General features: G+C 36.7%; 3 protein-coding genes across 3 annotated transcripts in view; 2 read left to right on the forward strand and 1 right to left on the reverse strand.

Moving 5' to 3' along the window:
- The window catches only part of LOC107618500, a 16518-nt gene extending 13525 nt beyond the window's left edge, over nt 1-2993 (forward strand). The window contains exons 5-7 of the mRNA XM_021111543.1: nt 1271-1427; nt 1550-1799; nt 2558-2993. Of these exons, the coding sequence (XP_020967202.1) occupies nt 1271-1427; nt 1550-1799; nt 2558-2573 (423 nt within the window). The 3' untranslated portion in view covers nt 2574-2993. The remainder of the gene's footprint in view (nt 1-1270; nt 1428-1549; nt 1800-2557) is intronic.
- On the reverse strand, nt 6260-8247 carry LOC107618739 (protein MOS2). The gene has a single exon (XM_016320878.1). It carries the CDS (start codon nt 7939-7941, stop codon nt 6502-6504), a length of 1440 nt encoding a protein of 479 aa, XP_016176364.1. The 5' UTR covers nt 7942-8247; the 3' UTR covers nt 6260-6501.
- Nucleotides 10248-11138, forward strand: LOC107615021 (putative F-box protein At2g33200). The gene has a single exon (XM_016317143.1). It carries the CDS (start codon nt 10248-10250, stop codon nt 11136-11138), a length of 891 nt encoding a protein of 296 aa, XP_016172629.1.

Below are 26250 nucleotides of genomic sequence, written 5' to 3' on the forward strand. Positions count from 1 at the left end.
TAGCAAGGTATAGTTCCTCTCCAACCAGAAGACATTGGAGTGGAATCAAGCAAATCTTTCGATATCTTCATGGGACGATTGATATGGGATTGTTTTATCCCTATGGATCCAAGTCACAACTAGTTGGCTATGCAGATGCTGGCTACTTGTCTGATCCACACAAATGGAGATCCACGAAACAGACGATTGCTGCAACATCCTCTAATCATGCTGAAATACTAGCGATTCATGAAGCAAGTCGCGAGTGTTTTTGGCTCTGGAGTTTGATCCAATATATTCTGTCATCATGTGGACTGATTGATCATAAGATAGCTCCAAATGTCCTGTTTGAGGATAATACAGCATGCATTGCTCAACTTAAAGGCGGATATATCAAAGGTGATAAAACAAAGCATATTTCTCCCAAATTCTTCTTCACTCATGATCTTCAAAATGAGGGGACAATTGATGTCCAACAGATCCGCTCAAGTGACAATCTGGCAGATTTGTTCACAAAGTCACTCCCAAAATCCTCCTTTGAAAGAGTGGTACATGAGATTGGGATGCGCCGATTTTGAGACATTAAATGATGTCGGCAAGAGGGGGAGACTGTACTCTTTTTTTCTTGGTCAGGTTTTTTTCCCATTGGGTTTTTCTTGACAAGGTTTTTAATGAGGCAGTCCCCATCACTAAAGGATATTGTACTCTTTTTCCTTTACTAAGGTTTTTTCCCACTGGATTTTTCTTTAGTAAGGTTTTAACGAGGCAATAATCCTAAATGGTCATCCAAGGGGAGTGTTGTGATAAGGATTCTATCACACCTTACGTGGATGCCCATTTTCCATGAGGTGTAGTTTCTCAAGGATGACTTAGAAGACCACATTTAATATGAACTTGAAAAGTTTTCTCATGTACGTGTATAAATAGAGGCTTAAGCCTCTGAATGGAAATACACTACAAGCAATAACAAAATACTATTCTCCCTTCCTTTTCATACAAATAAATCAATCTTATTTTATGCTGCAATCAAATACTCTTCTTCTTATATTTCTACTACAATTCTTTCTCTTCTTTTATTTTATAAGTATTTTAAATTCTATTTTCTATTACTCTTTACATATAATATTAATAGCAATATTAACCATCTTTATTATATTGAGATTGCAACAATAAACAGATCTTAGGAAAAAAAAAAACTTAAAATTCTAAATCATTGGAAACCCAACTCCCCTAACCTTGGTGGCGGCTGTTCTGCTACTTTCTACCGGTGCAAACGTCCTTCTTTCCTGTCCGACACTCCGTCAGAGTCGCTGCCTCCGGCCTTGTTGCTCTCCTTGCGCATCGCTACTCCGTTCAACACTTCGTTGCCACCTACCCGCATCGCTGCCGCCAGCAACTCTGCGACACGCTTTCCTCTCCGCCGTGGTTGTTGCCTTCCCTTGTCCCTGGTAAGACTTACTACTCTGTCAATTGCTGCATTGAGTTTGCTTCATGCTTCATGAAGTTGATTAGTAATTTACCATAATTTCATGATTTACTGACCGGTTCGGTTCTCGTAACCTTGTTTCAGGCATGGATCCGGAAGCTTCACGAACTGCACGAGAATCTCTTGATCTGGCATTTCAAATGTCGAATATACTCGACACTGGCCTTGACCGTCACACGCTCTCTGTTCTTATTGCTCTCTGTGATCTTGGGGTTAACCCAGAATCACTTGCTGCTCTTGTTAAGGAATTGAGGAATGAAAAGCCTTCCTTGTCTTCTGCAACAGCGCCGTCTTCTTCGTCCTTTTCTTTTGATGTCATTCTTTTCTTGCTCAGGTACTTCTAATTTTGAACCATTTTAGCTGTTGCTCCTAAGGTTTTGGTTATTTTTTGTATTATCTTGTGATATATGCACGGTCATTGTTTGAGTTCAAAAATGATGTGGATTGTGGATGAAATCTCACAAATTTAGCCTCTGAATAAAGAAATACACACATAATCCTCCAAATATGAACATTTGGCAAAATGTCCCAAAATGTCCAATTTGCTGCTTTGACTTTGGGGTATTTTGTTAGACATTGTCTATCTTAGGTATGTTTAATTTATTTGTATTTAGGAGCTAAATTGTAAGTGTCATAATCTTTCGGGTACTAAATTAGTGGGTTATCCTTATTTTTTTATTATCTAGCATTTGACCATCGAAATATTAGTTTGCTAGCAAAATGGTCTTCATTTTGTGTGGAAAAGTCAAGCAGAACCAATCTTTTGGAGACTAAGGTGTAATTCTCAATCTTTGAAGGATCAATTTTTGTCAACAAACTAATTTTTGTAATGGTTTACTCATTTGTTGTGTGTATTGAAATATATAAGCAATCAAAATAGCTTTTATTTGAAGACAACCTTTCATTCACACAAGTACTTATTTCATATGCAGTTTCTGGAGTATTTGATTACTAAGCATTTGATTGATAGTCATTTTCCATTTATAATAAGCTCAGAAGTCTATAAAAGCATTAGTCTTGTTTGTTCATGAGATTTTTATTCCTTACGGGACTTAGTTAAACTTAATAAATATAGCATGTTTATTTGGTTAGGTATATAGATGATTGAAGACAAAAGGCTGAGTCATGAGTTACAGAAATTTATTGGTTGGGATTTCTGCTGGAGGCCATTGAAAAGTTCATGAGGTGATGGTTTTGAACGGTGGAGATTTTGCATCAACAATTATGAGTTGGAAACACTCACATTGGATTGATGGATTGGACTCAGTCATGTAATTTCCAATTTAATTATATCAATGCTGTTTAATTAGTTTACTGTTAATTGTGTTGAATTGATAACATTATTTTGTATTTGCACGTCAAGTGTAATATACCCCAGGCACACGGAAAAAAAGAAAATGTCGTCTATGTTTCATCACATTAAATTGCTGCTGCCTTGTGCATTATCCTTGTATCGAATTGTTCTGATAAGATTATAAGAAAAGTAATAAATAGTAACTGTCGGTTAGACAGTTGTAAATTCCAAAAATCAATGTATTTAAAAGTAATTCGACATTTTAGCCAACTATGCCTATGTCAAGCTTGTTGCAAAAGTTACATAACCGGTTCCAAGTCCCGATAAAAGAAGAGGGTATTAGGTTTCCGATTGCCAATATAAAACTTTGTTGAATCTCTGTGATATGGATCAAACCGTCATTTTTGCCCTATAAATATCTGACAAAATAGTCCTCTCATTTTGTGGATGGTTTTTCAGGTACCATGAAATGATTATCAATTGTTAACACGAACAAGTTGTTCACCAGCATGCATTCATTAACAGAACTAGTTAACCAATGGATGAAAAGAAATAAAGTAAAATTTCTTTGAGAGGCCCCTTTCTTGAGTAAACTCATAGCAGACATATTGCCATGTTTATGGAAGCAACTTAGGACAAAATTTCTTTGAACCTTCAATAAGTGAATTTTCAGGAACACATAGTTTTGAACCAGCATGCCCAATATGGTAAATTTATAATCCCCAAATTCTTGACTTCTATTATCAGACAGCAGTTTAGACATGATAGTTGGAAGATGAACAAAACCTATCAATCCTTCAACAATTTCTTTGATAAACTGGCTTAGCAGTTTTCTCATAATATGACCATTATGAGACTTTGAGATTTTCCATCTGCTCTTATAGCTTTCATTATCCAGTGGTGAATTTTCTGATCCATCTAGCATCCCAAAATAATCTTTTCTTTCATATGGTCTCTCTTCAACATTTGAATCCATCAATGGCTCACAATCTGAATGATAACCAAAAGGTAGTTAATATCAAATAATACAACTTTTCACTTCTATTATGCACTTTGTAACTAAGCTAAAAATCAACTAATAAATAAAAACACGAGCAAGAAAGGAAAAGCATATTGATATTAATCTTATGAGTCAAGTAGTTTAAAAACCAATGAGCTTCTGCCTCCTCAGGATTTAGTCGGGGGGTGTTCTGCGGACGAAGACCAATACAGGCACGTAGTAAATTGAGCATCTCATTTACCGGTCGGATTAATGACCATAAAACATGTTCGAATACTTAACCTTACAAATATATAAGCAAAATCATCAAAACACAGTTGCATCTTTAAAATCTCAGAAACAGGTATACAAACATCTTTCATTCTTAAGACACTGTTGAAAACTTCTGTATAGGAAGAACCACGCAAGGAACACTTTAAGACTACAGCTTCCACAGCAGCATCACCTTCAACAAACTTATCATTCAAATCGGAGTGTAAGTACAAGAGCTTCTACCCACATCACCAACCCTTTCTGGTAAGAATGCAGCAGTATCTATAATTCCATATTGTTGGCATAGGTGTAAACAATGTTCCACACAATAGCTATCAAACTTTTCAAGAAACTTGAGAACTGAACCACCTTTATACTGGCATAGTAACTTCAAAATCAAACCAAGAAAACAATAAACTAAGTTCCCGCCACAACTAATCATTATAAGATAAGAAAAATTCAATTTATCTTGTCAAAGCAAAAACATTGGTACAAGAATTCACCTCTAGGTAACGCTCAATAAGATCATCAGGTACACAAATGTATTTGAGGAAATTAGATATATTCTCTATATAATCACTTAATTAGACAAGTCTAGGGTGCCAAACAAGTGAAGCTCAATGAGTGTCTTTTAATAAAGGAAACTTCTTGGATGAGAGTGAAGTTCAGTGATGATTTGAGAATTTTCATCATTAAAATGACTGAACCATATGAAATGTGCTCTCCCTGGTTGCAAATAAATGTAAACAAGGAATATTTAGGCAACATAAATAGAAATAAACAAACCACAAATGTAGCATAAAGAAGGATCACCTGCTTAGTTCAACCAACTCAGGAATTCGAGATACAATGGCTGATCGAATAGTAGCATGGTCATTGTTAGTCAACCGTGAGAGCAATGTTGATAAAGGAGAAAGCATGAACAGGCTCATCAACATGTTTCTGGTAACTATTCAGTGCAACCACATACTCATGTCCAATGGAATTAATAAGTCCGCAAACCTAAAACCCAACAAGAATAAAACGATTAAATACTTAACCAGATAAAAGTTAATATATGGTACCCGTAAATTTTTGGGGCACCAATAGGTTAATATGATCAAAAGGGTCCATGTACTCACTTGGTGATATGAAGATGAATCAAATCTCCATAAACTATCCACAAAAACAGAAATCAGATAAGGTAAAAACCGGTATAGTTATCCATCTATAGCATCGTCATCCATCTCCAAACTAGTCTACAATGATTGCCAAACTTTTAAAAGCTCAAGTATCAGGTAACCAGTTCTTGTATTGTATTATCTTTAACAGAGTTACACAGAAACCCTCCTCTTCATAAAAAAATAGAAAAGAAGAAGAACCCTCACAGGAACCAAGATAGAATACCTCTACTAAACTAGAAAAAAAAAAAAAAAAAAACAAAGTACTGAATTTCAATTATACACCAATATAGAATAAGTAAAATAACTCTACTATCATGTGCATATTTGGGAGAAAAACTCTAAGAAACCATGAAGGAACAATAAATTGAAGCCAAAAAGTACAACTGTATCCCTTAGAATATCAATTGAAAATGAAGCATTTTTCAGAAAAATAATTACCAAGTCACGTCACAAATTAAGACAACATATAGCTGACATGCCAACAATATTTTATTTTAAAGGAAAAAAAAAAGCATTTTTTCCTGTTATAATAAATTAACTAAGAGGCAAAGATTCTAAATCAAGTTTTTGCATTCTTGGAAGCTATAAATTAATGCAACTTCAAACTTACTTATTCATGAAGTGTCCATGTACCATCTTTTTGCCAAATGGAATCATTTTGACAATAGAAGAGCTGTTTTTGTCATAAAGGACCATCTGAATGCTAACAAGTGACTGTCAAAATTTTACTCTCTAGAAGGAAATAGAGTGCTTCAATCAACCATTACTTCATCTTCAGGTTTTCCTCCTGGTGAAGCTTCAAGAATGAACTCAGCTAGCTGATGAAGATCATCAAAAGGATCCTCTATGATGTATGTGTTCTTGATTCTGTTCAACTAATTCAAGAAGAGTAAGGTTATCAAACTCGTGAACTCTTAGAGCTACGAGTTTACCTATTATCAGAAATTTTTTTTAAAAATATTATCTAATATATCCAGCATCAATCTAAGCATTCCAACCCCAATTGCAAAGTTCAAATTATAAAGTACAACTAAAGTTTAATATATGACATTGTTTTTTTATATAAAAAGTTCGACACACAAATACACAATCAAACATACTAACTCTTCAGTTAAGCACGTAAAAAGATACAATAAAAGAGCACACAAGCTTCCATATCATAAAACTTAACCAAGAAAAGCTCGCCATTTTGATAATCATGATGATGAAGAGTACATTGCTTTCTTATTCAACAATGTATGCAAAATAAGAAAATAGAATTTTGGAACTGTATATGGTCTGTTGTTCTAATCAATGTTTATTATACACTGCAATTGATACAACAAAATCAATGCCCTAATAAGCTAGGGTCCCCTATATACTCTGCAATCTGTTCAAGCTTCACATTGAGCAGCTCATGAGTATCAGCATCCTGAACAACACCAACTTCCCGATCCAAATCCCTCTCAACCAGGCTCCCAAAGGCGCCCTTATATTTACCAGATAGCACAAGAACTGGTCCCCCACGTCGAGGAAGCGCAGTCTCCAGCATATCTTGGGACACTCCTTGAACAATCTCTTTGCTCTCATCCATAGATATATCACAAGTCAAAGGCCCAACAACATCCAAAACCTGTGCCTTTTTCAAATACAACCGCCCTCCTTTAATGTTCTGGCTAATAACCCGTACTCGAATGTGACTTGTGAGCCAAGAAACCTGTTTCCTTCCTCGCTGCTGATCTTCCTTCCTATGATCACCCCCATTAGCTTTCACTCGAGTTGTCTTCTCAACTCCGCCTCGCTCTCTCTCACGCTTATGCCTTGAAGCCTTGTCACCCCTACCATTCTCCCTGTTACCATCATCTTCACCCTTGTGCCGAATCCTCAGTTCCTTCAATTTCCTCAAGCACCTCTCTTCCTCAGCAGATCCCAGTTCAGCAACATCATCCACACTCACTCTAGCCTCCACTTCTTCCCCACTCCTTGAAACCTTCAAAACAATCCAATCCTCCCCAATTCTCCTCACAACAATACCCTTCAATCCAGCATCTTTCCCCCCAATAATCCTCACAATCTTCTTCTCACTAACAAAATCTGCATCATTTCTCCCACTGTCTTCCCTGCTTTTCTTCTTCTCCTCCTTCTTCTGGCTCCGAACGGAACCGCGATCATCGCCAACAAATCCTAACCCTTCCTTGGCAGTCCTCCTCTTGTACTCCACAATCTTAACGTCCTCCTTGGCATTCCGCCCTATTCCCATTCCTTCTGACCACCCATATCCGGCCAGCAAGGCCTTGCCGAAACCCTCAACAGGGACATCATTAAACTCCTCGAGCCCCTGGTGATCAGGCAGCCGCTTCAAATCGTCCTTAAACTTCTGCAGCAACGCCACCTCCGGCCGTTGCCGCGGAACCCTATCATCCTCATCATCAGCGAGTTCACCGGTTTTTCCATTTTTCTCGGCGGCTTGTCGCAGGTTGAGACCGTAGGACATGTCGGTGCAGGGTTCTGCATCCGCGGCATTGGAATCGTGCTCGAATTCGAGGGATTGATGGTCAGCGTTGGGGTCGGTAATGGGAAGCTCGAGGTTCTTCATCTTCTTGGTGGGGCGCCATTCGTTCTGGATCGGGGGTATAACGGTGGCGGTTTGTTCAGTTGGGGGTTTGGAAGGGTCGAATTCGGTGACGAAGTGCTTGGAGGGTGGGGCGTCGTTTTTGGAGGAGTGGTCGAGTTTGATGGGATTGGAGGAGGAAGAGGACTTCGAGGGGATCGAGAAGGAGAGCTTCATGGCTTATCCTTCTTCGATTAGAATTGATTGGGATTTGAGATTCAGAGGGTTAGGGTTATGGTTAGATTAGGGTTTTGGTTTTTCCCGGTTTATCACACTGAATTGGGATTCAGGACAGAGCAGACGAGGAGTAGAGGACAGATGACTATACCTAGCGTGAAGGCAACGACGACGGCAAGAAGCGACGGCGACGGAGGAGACGAACGGAGAGTGGCTGGGACGAGAAGGCGCGAAGGCGACGGCGTGAAGTATTGAAGACAAAGAGAACTGGAGAAGGACTAACCCCTTCGTGATGCATCTATCTATCTATCTATAGTCTATGGTAATATCTTAAAACCCAGCATTTGACTGCTGATGTGGCATCCTCTCCTTTATTCTTGTATTTTTTATTCTCTTCCTTGGCTGCTTTTCTCAATTCTTTTTAAATTCTTTGTATTCATATTTTCAATTTTCAATATATGTGTTATTGACTATCAATCAATACTTTGAATTGAACTTCAATCTGATCTGCTGCTCAGAACTTCAATTCATGCTTGGTTCTCTACTCTGTTGTTCTTGGTATGTTTCAAGTTTTTTCACCTATTGTTGTTAAGGTGCCATAAAATTGAAGAATGATGATGGTAGAATATTTGTTAGATTGCATGCTAATATTTTACTGTGGGAGTTATTAGCTTGTAGACTCCTTATGTAAAGTTACAACATGCTTCTGTAATACTTATTTCTCTGAATTTTGTGTGTTTATGATGGTAAGAATTGCTGAGCTGCTTCCTTAATACATTCTTGCATTTCGATAGCTTCCAATGGAGAAGGTTGTACTTGTTCACTGAATTGTTCGTCAGCTAAAACTGGGGTGGAAATAAATGATGAGAGCAAAGGATCAAGCTCACAAATGGAGGGAGTTATGCATGAAAAATCTCTTAATAGGTGGTTCCATGTTTCTTCATCCAGTTCTTTTCTCAATGTAGGATTCGAGCCTCCAGTCCTGAACCTTCATCCCATTTACTATCATATTCCAATCAGAAGCTTCATCCCATTTACTATCATGTTCCAATCAGAAGACTGATCTTAGTTTCAAATTAGCTTTCCAATGCACAATAAAATGTTGGAACATTATCTTTACTGATTTTGTCAGAAGTGAGACTTCAAAACCACATTTGAGATGCTTAAGTGACATTTGATAACTTGCAGAGGTAACAAAGCATTTTGCAGCTTTAACTGTGGATCCGAGGAATAAGTGGAGAAAACTTGTTCTAACTCAACAGACAGCTCTCCTGGCTCAAGTTACCATCATCTCTTCTTCAAGGGTCTGCTTTGTTGGTTGTCATGATCCAATTTTCATGGTTTTATGATAGCTTTGGTAGAGTTCTATTCCTTCTGAATCTTGGTAACTTCTAGAAAGATAAATGCATTATAATGTTCACTAGATGAGACAGAAAGAGGCCACTGGTTTCATTTTATGTTTTGTCATTACTATGAACTCTTTGATTTGATCAATGCACACAGCATATTGGCCATTGAGATTTTGAATATTTCATTGAACTATTCTTATTCTAGAATGAATATGGTTAAATTTCAAATGGATAAACATTCTATCAGTTCACTACTTTTTAGCTATGGAAATTTTGAAATGGAACCTATTTATTATTTGAGGCCTAATTATGTGAAGAGAAGAAAGCTTACATTGAGATTAAATTACATAAGCGGTTTATCTCACAACAATATGCGCCAAAAATTGATGTCAATGTCTATTTTTATCATTATCAATTTGTTATAATTCATTTAAAAAATAAAACAAAAAATAAAAATATATTATCTATTTTGTCATTACCAATTTATTATACTTCTTTCTAAAAATAAAAATATTAAATGATTAACATTTTTTTTTTTTTTATCATATATTTGAACTAGCGCTAGCAACACCAACTACCAACACAAGAATGAGGCGATGATGAGGGTAGTAGTCTAGTAGAGTACGAGGAGACTGGAAAGACAAAGGCATTGCTGCACCACAAAACAGGGTAGCAGAGAAGGAGACTCCAAAACTCTCCCAGACAACAACAACTGTCCCTTGCTATAATGTGACCATGTTAGTTAAGATTCATATATTTTTTTATCGGATCTTTTTTAATCTTTTTCAACAATATTTTATCTCATTAATGATATTTTAAGATTTAATCAGATTTTAGTTTCCTATTTTAATGTAGATATCTTAGTCTATTTAAAGTCTTAATCCTCAAAGTTCTCTTCCATCAAATTAAACAGTGTCAAAAAAGAAGGGTACGGTGAAAAACAGTACTCACACTTCAATGGCTTCTCCTTCTCTCTCCGTTCCCTACGCTATTCTTCCAAGCATTCAACAAACACACCTCATTGATGATGATGATGATCCTTTAACTGTTGACCGAAGCATCTTCAGTTTATTAGAGAAAAAGCTTTATGAATGGAAAAACATATTGAAGGGTCATGTTGGAGCATGGTGTGTTGGTTCTTCTCATGGTTGGATTATACTTTTGGATCAGAATGGAGTTCCACTTCTTCTAAACTCTTCTTCTTCCACTACCATTAACGTACCACCTCTTCCCCTTTCATTCTTGCACCCCGTCACATATTCTTACTTCGCTGAATACTTAAGGAAAACCTTCATAGTCAAAGCAATCATGATGTGTTCTTCCTCTCCTTCAAGCTACATTCTTGCCATCATATATGGTTCCAACTACAAGATTGCTTATTGCAATTCTGCAACTTGGGTTGAGCTCTCGGATGATAAGCAATCTTATTGTGACATTGTGTTCAGCAACAACTATCTTTATGCCTTGACCCAAGATGGTTCTGTTGAAGTTTGGAATATTTGTGGACAAATTCCTAAAAGATTGATTCTTTTAACACCAACTGTGGAGGCGAATTATAAAGAGGAGAAACCATATTTAGGAGATAACTTCTCAAGAAATTTGTACTTGGTGGTATCTGAAAAAGAAATCTTGCTGGTGACAAGGTTTATTGGGAATTTTGTGAATGATGACGGGTTGGTAGTAGAAGAAGGAGATCTTTTATCATCTGAGGATACACAACCATTAATTTGTCCTTATAGAACAAAGTATTTTACTGTTTATAAACTTGATATTGAAGACAAGAAGTGGAAAAAGATGAGATCTTTACATGATAAAGTTCTGTTCTTGGGTGCTAATGAGTCTGTATGAATGGATTGTAAAGCTTGCTTGGGATGTGAAGCAAACTCAATCTACTTCACAGATGATAGGTGGGAAGAGATTACTTTAGACTACATGTATGGTGGACATGATTGGGGTGTTTTCAATCTTCAAGAGAAATGTGTTAAGAGTCTCATGCAATGTGCAAATAGGATTGATCCTCCACCAATTTGGGTAGTTCCATAGTAATTTAGGGTTTGCCATTTAGACGGTTCTTTTGTAATGGATTTTTTTTTGTTTCTTCTATATTTGACAATTCAAAAATCATGTAAAGAGCTTAAGATTGACTAACATTTTTTGAAGTACATATGACACATTACAATATATCTTTTTCTTTCTTGCTAGTAATCTATTCTGGTCTCTTTTTGGTAGAAAGCAGTGTATTATGTGGTACAGTAATCACCTTTTCTTTTTTACTTCTAATTTAAAGAACATCGTAAGCAAATTGAATTGAACAGTGTTAAGCATTATGTGTCTCTTATTTTTCATGCGTACAATAAATGATGTTTGGTTCTCTACTCTGTTGTTTCTTGGTATGTTTAAGTTTTTTCACCTATTGTTGTTATGTCTTTATTGCCCCGTTTCAGTAATTTGTTTTCTCTACTTTTTATATGGGATATTTTTTGTTGCATCAGGGTCTGTTATTTAGCCATTGTTTTTTTTATCTTTGTTTTGGGTTGTTTTATGTGGATTCAGCTGTTGTTGTAGCTGAGCTTATGGAGATTTTATCTGAATATGTCAAAGCTTCCTGAATCCGGTGAGTCATTCATACCGTGAACGGTATTTCACGATTCATCCATTGTTTTTTTTTTTTTTTTTTATATTTGATTATAATTGTGAACTGCCTTTTTAATTTGGATTTGGATTTGATTTCTTCCAAGTTCTAATTTTGGTATTTCCCCTTTTTGCCCTGTTTAAGTAAAGAGGGCAATTCGGTCAATTCCCGAATTTCAAGTTCCAATCTTTCAATGCTTCATATTTTTTTTCCTTGTGTGTATTGTTTGCGCAGCTGAGTGTTAAAGTCGTTATCTTTCTTCTCAATTTTGATTTTTGAATGCATGGTTCATTGCAGAGGTTCCTCTTTGTTTGATTTGATATTCCTCTTTTGCATTCTCTGCTTCTGAGAGGTGAGTTTTTGAATAACTGTTTCTCTTTTTTATTAATCTCAAACGGGTTTTCAAATTCAGATTGTTTCTGGCAGCTGGTTTCATTGGATTCTCTCTGTCTGTCTCTTAATCCCAATTCAACCATTTTATTCAATTTCAAAAAGATTGTAACTTTGTTTCTGTGTTTCTCATGGTGCATGTGGGTTCTTATACCAGCTAATTTAGCTCTGAACTTCTTCGTATTAGGTGAACTTCTGAAAGCTGAATTTTATATTTTTCGACATTACGCAGTGCGAATTTCACATTAGATCATCAATTCTTTTTCAAAATTAAAAGGTTGTGTGCAGCATTGCTCTGAAAGTTTGTGGGTTTCTCAAAACTGGGTGATGTTTTGTCTTTTCCTTTTTTTCCCCCTCAATGGTCTTTGTGGTGCATGCATAGAAAGAAGTTAGTTATTTGTTTTGATTTCCTCCGTTTTTGATTCAGACAAATCTCTGGTATCGATTGAATTCCTCCGTTTTCCCCTCTTTGGTTTGTGTTGTTCTTTCTCAGATGGAGGTTGTGGATGGTTGCCGCGAAGAAGACGTTGGCTGATAAGGTGTTCCAAAGCAATAAGAGTTTGAACAATGAGATTTCTTCGTCCCATCACGATGATCATGGAGCTGATGGTGGAATGTTACTCATGGACATTTGAGCTGAAAAGACCAAAACGTCTTCATCCTCATGTGTCACACCGGTGGTGCCCACACACCTTCCACCGAGGCCATCCTTAATGCCTTCCAAATTGAATTCCAAAACATGATTAATGTGGTTTTGTCCTTCTCATCACAAGGACGGACTTTTAAATTACACATGATTCTATATAATAATAATAAAAAAAATAAAAAGATTTGAATATAGTATTAAAAATTCATGTTTTAGATTTAAAATTTTCAATCTAAAACAAACTTTTAGATAGATTTGAGAAATTTTAGTTTGCATATTAGAAATCTGACATATGGGGATATATATAGCAAATTTGGAAGCATAAAAGTGTTAAAACTGCATAGTTACTCCACATTTCTAAATGCGGATAGACTGACTCCACGAATCTAGAAGCAAATAGACTAACTCCACATTTCTAAGCGCGAATAGACTGACTCCACATTTCTAGAAGTGTATTCAAGAGACTGAGTCCACAAAGACTGATTCCACATTTCTAGAAGCGAATAGACTGACTTCACATTTCTAGAAGCGTATTAAATAGCCACAATAAACTGAATCCACATTTTTAATTAATTCGGCTAGCTAATTGAACTGTATAGTAATCAAGGTTCTGAAAACCAATTAGAACCAGCCGGTAGAATCAGTTAAATTGTGAATCGACGCAAAAAACGAATCAGTCAGATGTCAAAACCGCAAATTTTAAAAACCGTCATTGAACCGTTGAACCGGTCAGAAACCGATCAGTCAAACCGAACCGTGATCTGGCCGGTTTTTTTAGTTTTGCTAAAACACCGTCGTTTGGTTGTGTAGAGGAACCCCGAACCCTAACTCCAGCACTAACCAAAACGCGCCTCTGGCTCTTTCACACTCAGCCACTGTCCAGAGCTCCTCTAAGCTCCTGCTCCTCCCTCACTCCCTCACTTCCGTCCACCCACAACTTGCGACCATCGCCGTCGCAACTTCTAATTTCGAACAGCCACCGCTTGCTCCCTCAGTATTTTCCTCAGCGTCATCATCAAATTGGGGAGTCCTTTCATCCATTTTCCTCATGGAACACGTAGCAATGTTATGACCCCCTTGTGACAGTAGCTGCAACGCTTAGGCTTCCTTGTGGTCTCTATCTCAGTACTTCCATTCTTTGCAAGGTCTTCATACATGTATTCCGCATGCTCCTCCATCATGTTATTGTCCCCACTATGAGCCCTAATACATGAAAGTATATTTACCAATGCATCCCGTGATTCATTAAAAAGATCTCCTTTTAGGCACCCTTCGTTCATAATTTGTTTACACCAATGTGCCAAACATGCATGCCGACTGATAGTCAAGGAATCCTCCATCAAGCCGCCCATGCCATCATACCCACTAATGCCTTCCTTCGCTTTTCTAGTCTATCTTCGAAGCACTAATGATTTTGGCAGCTCTGCAATGTCTAGAAAACTCAAAACAGCAAGTATATCACTACATGGAATACCTATGGAGTCCATTCTCATGCATGAGCATTTAAATTCATCTTGCTCTCCATGAAAAGACACATGCCATATCATGTTAGGCTTGTAAAATTTTGACACCTGATAAATTTTGCAAGAACTCGTTTCCTTTTTATATATTACCTTCAATGTGCTGGCCTTGTGGAGCATTGAACGGAACAACATAAAAATTTGCCGGGTATAAATGGTAGTTGCTGACCTTTCTAATTGTTGAAAGTGTGTCTGCATCACAGGTTGTCCAGTTGATGATTAAAGTATGTCAAATCCTCTCTGTGCTGCATGTAGCTCAAATAATGCTGGAAGTGGTGAACAAATTCTGTCAAATTATGGCGTGATTTAACACATTTTTTGACGACAGCATGTAGACTTTCACACCTCGAAGTCGTTCTAAACCTAGCAAAGAATTTTCCTCGGATATGAGCGGTAGCCCACATGTTTCTTTTCCCATACATATCTACATCCATTCCTGATCTTCCACTCCAAAGAATCCAACCATTTCCTCCCATTTTTGTTCGAACACACCAAGTTCGTAATCACCTAGCATTAACTTTGTAAACATTTTCGTAATCTGAGGTTTGTGAATATTGCTTGTTGCATTACGCATCAAGTGCCATGCACATAACCTATGATGTGCATTCAGAAACACTTCCTGAATAGCGATAGCCATCGATGGATGACCATCCGTAATTACTGAAGTCGGTGTCTTTCCCTTCATTGCTATGAGAAGTTGTTTTAGTAACCACACATAGGTGCTTTTCCTCTCATTCGAAACTATCGCAGCACCAAATACAACGATTTGATTATGGTGGTTAACTCCCGAGAATATTACCACCGACAATCTGTATCTATTTTTCTTATATGTGGCATCAAATGCTAGCACATCCCCGAACAGATCGTAATCCAACTGACACCGGCCATCACACCAAAAAATTTGCCGAAACACTCATTCTCTACCCTTTTCAACACTATAGAACAAGTTTTGATCCCTTGCTGCTAGCGTTTTCAGGTAAGCCATTGCAGAGGTTAAATCATCAGGTAATTGTCTTCTTTGCTTCGCAACTTGATTGTGCATATCCTTAATTGAAAAATTAACGTTCTCGTACCCACCACACTGGCTAGCTAATGACCCAAATATGTTTGGTATGCTGATCCCCACCTCTTTCATATGGTTCATTTGACTAATGTCAGGCTCAGTCATTTTCTTGTGAGATCTTAACATTCTTGCTAACTTTGGAACAACAAGCTCATAGTTGTGTTCATCACAAAAATCTCTCACTACCCAACTCTCAGTTACTGCATCAAAGAAAACATGAAGTTTACTCATACAACCACATCTTGTCTCTGGTTTTGGCTCCCTAACTCGATTTTTCATATGGTTCCATTTTTCTAATCTATACCCTTCACAAGAACAAACATATGCTTTTTCTCTAACTTTTTCATTAACTATTCTACTCCTACTCTTTCGCACACTGAAATCCCTCGTCTTGGCATATGAATTATAAAATTCGAATGCCAAGCCAAGATCAGCAAAGTGCAATTGACAAATATTTTTCATAGATAGACCTGAGAAATCAATCTTACCAATATCTTCCCAAGATTTTATGCGATATTGATCCATATCCACCGCATCAGAAGTTGCGTCTTCATCCACATGATCACTAACATTATGCACATTTTGATCACTTCTGTGTCTTTGACTATTTGATGCTTCCTGCAATTTATAGTGACTAACATTAATTACCCAAAAAATAGCATTAATTAGGTACAATTTATAATCAAATAAGCAAAACTAACCAATAACCATTGAATTTTCAAAAAGAATCACAATACTAATTTTTGAATTTACAAACACACTAAAAAAAAGCAAACAACAATAACAAATAAAAAATAGAACAAATACTAAATTTGAATAGAAACATAAACTCAGAAATTAAAATTATGAACAGAAATTAAACAGCAATAATAAATAAAAAATAGAACAGCATGACTAGAAGCATAAACCCAGAAATTGAAATCAGAATCATAGAAACAAATACCAGATTTGAGTAGAAACATAAACCCAGAAATTGAAATCATGATCAGAAATAAAACAGCAATAGCAAATAAAAAATAGAACATCATGAAAAGAGACATAAACCCAGAAATTGAAATCAGAATCATAAAAATAAATACCAAAATTTTTTAACCCTAACTTAGAAATTTTAAGAACCAAGTAAATCGAACAAAACCACTAATTGAATGAAATAAGAAGAACAAAACTCAATTGAATGACTTCAACGAAACAAATTCATGCAGCAGAACATAGAAGGATAAAAAAATGAGCTAAATGAAATAACTTCATACTTGAGGCTGAGGCTCCATTGAAACCCTTAAAGTGTAGCGATGAAGGGGGAGACGGCGCTGAGGACGACGGGAAGACGTGGTGCACGATGAAGGCAGAAAGAACGACGGCACTCTGAAGCTGAAAAGGGAATTCTCAAATAAATTGGAAGTAGAAGTGGGTTCTGTGAAAAGGGAAGACAAAGAGAGGCTGACGGCAGTGGGTAGGGATTATTGTTGATGGCAGTGGGTTCTGTGAAAAGGGAAGAGAAAGAGAAGCTGATGGCAGTGGATATGGATTATTGTTGTGGCTGATGGCTGATAGTAGGGAAGAGAACGAGAGTTGTGGCTGATGACTGTTGGTAGGGAAGAGAACGGCTGATGGCTGATGGCTGATAGTAGAGAGTGTGTTAGTGGATGAAGGTAGCAAATTTAGGGTGAAGGTAGCTAAATGAATTTTAAAAATATTTGTGGTAAAATAAAAAATTTAACAATTATTATTAAACCCCCATTTGGGTTATATTTATAAATTCTTTATTGTGCTTATCACAAAAGCTCAAAACACTTGAGCTTACTAAAGACAGACCCAAATAAATATATAGATATGGATTGAATGTCTTTGTAGGTTATAAATGTTATTACAAATTTTTGTATATTTTATTTTTTTTTTTGCTGATTTGGAAATAATAGTTGATTTGGCAAAAATTGAGTGGTTGATTCTAATATTTTGCCAAGTAAGCGATGTTGCTGACATGGCATTAGTAGAAAGAAAAAGATGTTTTAAAAGTAATGTGGGTAAACTTATGTATCTACTTTTATATATTAAGAATAGATAGATTCTATTGTATTCCAAGAGTGAGGAAGAATATGAGCATCATCTAAGAGTTATTTTGCAAACTCTAAGAAATCACAAACTGTATGTAAAATTTTCTATGTGTGAGTTTTAGTTGGACCAAGTAGCATTCTTAGGCCACGTTGTATCGAAAGATGAAATCAAAGTGGATCCAAAGAAAGTGAAAGCCGTCCAACAGTGGACAAGACCTACATCAGTAGAAGAGATTCGTAGCTTTTTAGGGTTGGCAGGCTACTATAGACGTTTTGTCAAAGATTTCTCAAAAATATCAGCTACTTTAACTAAGTTGACTCAGAAGAATGTAAAATTTCAATGGACTGATGAATGTGAACAAAGCTTTCAAAAGCTTAAGAAGTGTTTGACTACTGCCCTAGTTCTAGTTTTACCTTCAGGATCTGGAGGATATTCGGTATATTGTGATACATCTCGGGTAGGACTTGGATGTGTTCTTATACAGCATGGTGGAGTCATCGCCTATGCATCTAGACAACTTAAGAAGCACGAGCAGAATTACCCAACTCATGATTTAGAAATGGCAGCAATAATTTTTGCCTTAAAGATTTGGAGACACTATCTTTATGGTGAAACATGTGAAGTTCATACAGATCACAAGAGCTTAAAGTACATCTTTCAACAAAAAGATCTTAACCTCAGACAATGTAGATGGATGGAGTTGCTTAAGAATTACGATGTACCATCTTATACCATCCAAGTAAGGCTAATGTTGTTGCTGATGCATTGAGTAGAAAGTTCATGTGTAGTTTAAATCACATTGCTTTATCAAGAAGACCTTTAGTGCAAGAGATTCACAAGTTAGAATCTGAGAGTGTATACTTTAAGCTTGAAGGGTCAGGGCCATTCCTAGCTTATGTACGATCTCAGTCCTCTCTAATAAAACAAATCAAGTCTGCACAAGGTGATGACCCAAAGTTAAGAAAGCTAATGGAAGATGTTCACAATGGATAGTACTCAGATTTTTCTCTTGATCAAGGTGTTTTATGTTGTGGTAACCGTTTATGTGTGCCAAATAATAATGACTTAAAGAAAGCTATTATGGAGGAGGCTCACATTTCTAAATACACCGTTTATCCAGGCACTAATAAGATATACCAAGATTTGAAGCAATTATTTTGGTGGGAAGGCATGAAAAAAGATGTAAGTACTTTTGTTTCTCACTGCTTGACTTGTTCACAAGTTAAAGCTGAACATAAAAAATCTGCATGATTGCTACAACATATTGAGATACATGAATGGAAATGGGAGAGAATTACCATGGATTTTGTAACAGGTTTACCTCGTAGTTTTAAGGGCTACAATTCAGTCTGAGTGATAGTAGATAGAATGACGAAGTCAACTCACTTTTTTCCTATGAAAACTACTTATACTGCAACCCGATATGCTAAGCTTTATGTTGATGAGATATTCAAGCTTCATAGAGCCCCCTGTGTCTATTATCTCAGATCGTGGGCCACAATTTAACTCTTATTTCTGGAAATCCTTTCAAAATGCGCTTGGAACAAGAGTAGATCTTAGTACAACTTTTCATCCACAGACGGACGGACAATCTGAGAGAACAATTTAAATTTTGGAAGAAATGTTGAGATGTTGTATTTTAGATTTTGGTGAAAATTGGGACAGCTACTTACCTTTGATTGAGTTTTCTTATAATAATAACTACCAAGCCAGTATTCAAATGGCACCATTTGAAACTCTTTATGGAAGGCGATATAGATCACCAGTTGGATGGTTTGAGGTTGGTTAGGCCAAACTATTGGGACCCAATTTGGTACAAGATGCGATTGAGAAAATTCGCGTGATTAAGGAACGTTTGTTAGCAGCTCAAAGTAGACAAAAGACCTACGCTGATCATAGGAGACGTAACTTAGAATTCTTAGTGGGTGATCAAGTTTTTCTTCGAATGTCACCTATGAAGAGTGTGATGAGGTTTGGCAAAAAAGGTAAGCTTAGTCCTCGCTATATTGGTGCTTTTGAGATCTTGGAACGAGTAGGCACAATAGCGTATCGCTTGGCATTACCACCTGATTTGTCTATGATTCATCCAGTATTTCACGTTTCTATGTTACGTAAATATCTTCATGATCCATCTCATGTACTAACTCCCGAATCAGTGGAATTGAAAGAGGATCTATCATTTGAAGAAGAACCTATTACTATAATTGATCGACAAGTAAGAGAGTTACGCTCTAAAGAAGTAGCTTCTATAAAAGTGGTCTGGAAGAACCATTCAGAAGAAGAGGCAACTTGGGAACCTGAGAATATAATGCATGACAAATATCCGTATTTATTCGAAACTTAAGGTATTTTTATGTTTGAAATTCGGGGACTGAATTTTTTTAAAGATGGGGAGGTTGTAGAGCCTTAAAAAAAATGATGGGCCAAGCCCATAACTTTTTCTTATTTTCCTTCCCTTGCAACGGCATACACACACACTCTCTGAAAGCATATACACACACATGCCATGACAAAACTAATCAACACAGAAAAGTTTGAATGGTGTAGATCCTCATACGGCCTGTGGAATACATGAGCAACAAGAATTTTGAAAATTTATCAAAATAAGCTTTAAGTGGGAGATTGTAAAAATTAGTAAAGCTAATTTTAGAAAATAAATAAATAAAATAATAACTAATAAAATGAAAGGTAATAAACAATCCTAGTTTATAACCTTAGAATTTTAATGCTTGAAAAAGAGAATAATTATATACCTCTAATTGACGGATAGTTCATATTGAAGAGACTCACCTATAAATTGAGTTTTCTTTAATTCATTTCAATCAAGTCATCCAGATAGAATAACATAATATTTCTTTGAGTAGTTTTCTCCTATATATGTAGACAGAAGTGTGTTCTCCTTTTGTCAAGAGAGAGTGTTATTATAGTCTCCTTATGATAGAGAGAAGTTGTAATTCTCAAAGAAAATTATTCAATTGTTTCTATATTTTATATAAATTTCTAATTTTTCATCTCTATATTTTGTTGTGTCATTTGTCTGGTACCTAACAGTGGTATCAGAGTCAAAGGTTGCTGATTGATCATTTTTTTTCTTCCGCTACAAGTTACTACATAAAAAAAATGGCAGCAAAGTATGAAATTCCAAAATTCAGTGGGAGTAATTTTTCTATATGGAAATTGAAGATAAAAGTCATTATGAGAAAAGACAATTGCGTGGTAGCAATTGAAGGTAGACCCACTGAAATTACAGATGAAAAATGGAAGGAGATGGATAACAATGCTGTTGCAAACTTACACTTGGTACTAGCTGACTCAGTTTTATCAAGTGTAGCAGAGAAAAAGGCAACAAAAGAAATTTGGGATGCTCTCACCAAATTATATGAAGTCAAGTCACTTCACAACAAGATATTCTTGAAGAGAAGACTTTATACTCTTCGAATGAGTGAGTCCACATCGGCAACGGATCACATCAACAATATAAATATGATATTTTCCCAACTCTCATCATTTGAATATATCATAGCAGAAATCGAACGTGCAGAGCTCTTACTTCAAAGTCTACTAGATTTATATGATCAGCTTATCATTAACTTAACTAATAATGTTTTGACTGATTATCTTTCTTTTGATGACATGGCTACTGCGGTTCTTGAAGAAGAATCTAGGCGCAAGAATAAGGAAGATAGATTAGAGAGCTCAAAATAAGTAGAGGCTTTGTTGATGATAAGAAGGAGATCAATGGAGCGTGGTTCCAGTGAAAGTCAAAGTAGACCAAAGTCACAAAGTAAGAAGCAGATCAACTGCTACAATTGTGGAAAGAGAGGGCACTTCAAGAAATATTGTTGGAATAAGAAGAGTAAAGAGAAGATTCCAGAAGGATCAAGTTCTCAAGGATGTGTTGCGAGCACCTCTGATGATGGAGAAATCCTGTATGGCAAAGCAACAATTGGTTATAAAGGCAGCAAACAACTCACTGATGTTTGGATTGTTGATTCAGGAGCAATATGGCACATGACTCCTCATCGTGACTGGTTTTGTACATATGAACCTGCCTTGGAAGGATCGGTGTTTATGGGAAATGATCATGCCTTAGAAATTATTGGAATGGGTACTGTCAAAATAAAAATGTTTCATGGTTCTATTCGTTCACTCAAGGGGTAAGACACGTGAAAGGCTTGAAGAAGAATTTGTTATCGATTGGACAACTGGATGAACTTGGTTGCAAGACCCATATTGAATGTGGGATCTTAAAAGTTGTTAAAGGAGCTCTTGTGGTAATAAAAGCATAAAAGATTGCAGCAAATCTATACATGCTTGTGGGAGATACTTTACAAGAGGCAGAGGCATCAGTTGCTTCAGCAAGCCAAGAAGAAATGACGATCACATGGCATCGCAAACTGGGCCACATGTCAGAACGAGGCTTGAAGATTCTTGTAGAACGTAATCTCATTCCCGGGCTCAAATCGGCAAACTTACCATTTTGTAAGCATTGTGTTACAAGCAAGCAACATAGATTGAAGTTTGGTAGATCAACTTCTCAAAGCAAGCACATATTGGAGTTGATTCACTCTGATGTATGGGAGTCACCAGAGATGTCCCTAGGAGGAGCAAAATTTCTTGTATCGTTTATTGATGATTACTCTAGGAGGCTATGGGTGTACCTAATCAAGAAGAAGTCAGACGTGTTTACGATGTTCAAAGAGTTCAAAGCAAAGTTAGAACTTGAATCTGGAAAGAAGATCAAGTGTTTAAGGACAGATAATGGAGGAGAATATGTCGATGGTGATTTTCTAACATTTTGCAAGCAAGCAGGTATTCAACGACAATTCACAGTTGCATATACGCCTCAGCAAAATGGTGTAGCAAAGCGAATGAATAGGACTCTCCTAGAAAGAGCACTAGCTATGTTGCAAACTACAGGTTTAGCCAAGTCTTTTTAGGCAGAAGCTGTTAAAACCGCCTGTTATTTGATAAATCGGTCACCATCAACTGCAATTGGGTTGAAGACACCAATAGAGATGTGGCAAGGTAAGCCACCTAATTATTCTTCTTTACATATATTTGGTTGTCCTGTGTACATGATGTACAATTCCCAAGAAAGAACAAAGTTGGACCCAAAGTCTAGAAAATATATATTCTTAGATTATCTTTACGGAGTTAAAGGGTGATGGTTTCAGTGGCTAAGAGAAGGGGGGGTTGAATCTTAGCCCCCTTTTTATGTTGCTAACACTTGCTGAACTCAGAGGAGACTTTTCTGTTTTAGCTCGTCTCTGGACACGAGACTTGTTGTTTTTGCTCGTCACTTGCCACGAGACATTTTAATTTTTGCTCCTGTGCAGTATAAAACAGAAATGGAGTTGGAGAGAGGAAAGATTACACCCAGATATATCCTGGTTCAGCTGCTAAGTGCAGTGCAGCCTACATCCAGTCTCCATCACAAACATGATGGAATTTCACTATAATCAATCTGATTACAACTTGTAAAGTGCTAACCCAACTTACAAGGGGATTCCCACAGAATCATGAAACACAACATAGATGAACAAAGGAACTCTAAGACATCTATGGCTTTTTCTTTTAATTTTGCACTCTCTGCCTTTTTTCGCTCTATGGCTTTTTCATTACAAACCTCACTGTTTGCCTTTTACCATGAGACTCAAGACATGACAAAATTAAACAGAAAAATACAAAACTGAATACATTGAAGGAGAAGAGAAAACTGTTAGCTCAGGTAGCTCTGAGAACTCTGTGCCTTACACTCTCAAATTTTCTCCTTGCTTCAAACAGTGGCTGTCCACCCTTAATATAGAAGAGGGGAGCCTCCACTTATTGAAGCCAAAACCGAACCAACTTCTTCCTCCCTCAACATCAATCTCCTCTCTCTTTCTTATGTTTCCAATGCATTAAATTAACTTTGAATTCCATCCAAAGTGAGAAGTGGAATCCGTTGGAGGCAAGTAGTAATACTTGGTTTCGGACCAAGCTTGGAAACATTTACCAACAATAAGATTGTGCTTTGTAACATTGGATTTTAATCTGGCCCAACTTTGTAATATTTGCTTTCCTGATGGATATTTTTCGGATCAAGCATAGAGCGCACAAGGAAGCATTTGTTTGGGCTTGTAGTAATAATATTTATTCTGGCCCAAATAAAAATTCAGCCTCATGGTACAAGAAACATGTAGCAAGGCTTATTGTTGGGCTTAAACCAGGATTTCATCTTTCGGCCCAACTAAATTCTGCACCACAAAATTATTAATTAACATATGTTAAGTGAAATCAAATTAATAATTTTGTAATTAAATATTTAAATAATGTTTGTTCATCATCAAAATTAAATAAGAGTTTTCCAAACTCATCAATCTCCCCCTTGATGACAAATATTATTAAAATTGAAATGGAAAGAATTTAGAGATTGAGTAAAGAATACTCCCTTTAAATTTGAATTTCTCCCCCTTTCTAAATGTCACATTGCTCCCCCTTGATGTATGTTTATTTTACCATGGGAAGCACTAACCTGTAACATTTTAAATCAAGCTTCAAGTAACAATGTTATTTAGCATGTTTTATGATGCTAAATGCTTGATTTATGAGCAGTTTTAATTGATAATCAAAACTCATTTGATATCATAAACTGATTTACTGCTCAAACTATTTCATACAAAAAATATCAAAATGTTTTTCAAATCCTTTCCTGTTAAAGATATCAGAGCAAAACAACATGATGGAAAAGTATTTGAGCAAACAAACAGGGCAGTTTTATTACATAGTTTAAAGGAACTGCCAAAAATAAGTTTTCAATATAACAGGTTTATCAATGATTAATCAACAGCTGGGCATCTAACATAATTATAAACCAAATACCAAATGACAATTAACTAATCATGATAGACTAAGAACAGTTTGAGCAACAAATGCAATATCAACATGCATTCTTTGATCAAGGGTGATCATGAATTTTCAATTTGAAAATTTCAACAACCCCTGTTTTTCAGCCCCTGTTTTCGTTCCAATTTTAATTTTGGAACCTTAAATTCCTCCCCCTTTTGTCATCATGGGAGCACCTGCACAAAACATTGTTATAGAAAACAGAATATGCCATATAACAGTCCAAAACATAACCAAATGGTGTCATCAAAGTATCACCTAGGTAGCTATTGTCAATTGCAACCCTAACAAAAAACAAAAGAGCTAATTGAGCCAAATTGTGCCAATATCAAATAGTAACCAGAGAGTTAATCATCGAAAAGATTAAAGTAAGGTTCCTCCTCGGCGCCATCACTGCCAGCTTCTTTTTCAAGACTTTCCAACATTAGACTGACCCTCTCTTGACATTTCTTCCATGCCAATTCATTCTCATAAGCAAGTTTGCGGGCAGACTTGTGAAATTGAACCATGAGATCGGACATATTGGTGAATTCTGTGAGAATTTCTCTGAGGGAACCAGTCGTCTTTGAGGATTCTGGGCGGCCTTCAAAGTCATCATCAGATTTCTTTCCTCTTTTTGCAACTCCGCCTGCTCTGATCATGAAAACACGGTTCTCTACATCCTCATTGGTTAAATCTACCTTAAAGTACTCAAAAATGCATGTAAGAAACATTCCATAAGATAGATTGGCCTTTTTTGTACTTTTCACAGACTCCCACATGTGACGAATCATAATATAGCTAAATGAAATAGGAGTTGAAGTAACTAAAGCAAATATTATGAGACAATCAGATACAATTACCCTATTGTAAGAACCACTTTGAGGAGTGAGAATGTGAGTTATGATGCGGTGCAGCAGAGAGTTAGTTGGACCCAAAGCCTTATGAGTCGGAACAGTTCCATCTAGGCCAGACAGATTTTCACAGATTTGATGAATCACTTGCTTGTATGTAACTCCTACATGTGAGTCCCATTTATCACTCATATAAGCCTTTGGTCCTTCATCAATGTATCCAAGGGCAGAAGAGATTGTTTCAGAATCCAATATGATTTGAACCCGTTTCACATAAGAGTGAAGGCTGCCATCAATAAACCTTAGATTTGCATAGAACTGCCTAACCAGCCCTGGGTACACCATTTTATGAATATGAAGCAGAGGTGACCATTTAAGACCTTCAAACATGGGCTGTAAATCGAGTCCTTTGGATGCCAGAGATTTTAGATTCACTAGATAAGAGAGACACAAATGCCGTTTCTCCAGGACTTCATTGTGGAATTCAAAAGCAGCACACGTAGAGAACCTGGAAGGATCGAAATGTGAGTGTTGTTTGTGAAACTTGTTCTTGAACTCCATTGACCCAAGGTTTGCGGGTTCTCTGGTCTCATGGAACTCGAAACCCTTCGTCTTTTTGGAACTCTTTCCGGATGCATGTGGAGAGGTTCTTTTCGGCGATGATGGAGAAGGTGAGGTATGAGACTCCTCTACTTCCTCTTCAATGCTGGGCTCCTTCGCCTTCTCGCTCTTCCTTCTTCCAGAAGATTTTTGAGCGATAACTTTGCGCCTCATAGTCTCGGTCCGCTTGGAGGGGGTGAAAGAGAAGAGGAAGAGGTGGAATGGATGTGAATGTGGGTATGTGATTGGGGTGTAGAAGGTTTTTGAGATTGGCGAATTCTCTCACTCTTCCTTGGGGCTGTTTTCTTTTTCATAATGAAAGAGATCAATAGAGAT

Source organism: Arachis ipaensis, chromosome B09 (genome assembly GCF_000816755.2).
Source record: "Arachis ipaensis cultivar K30076 chromosome B09, Araip1.1, whole genome shotgun sequence".
NCBI lineage: Eukaryota > Viridiplantae > Streptophyta > Magnoliopsida > Fabales > Fabaceae > Arachis > Arachis ipaensis.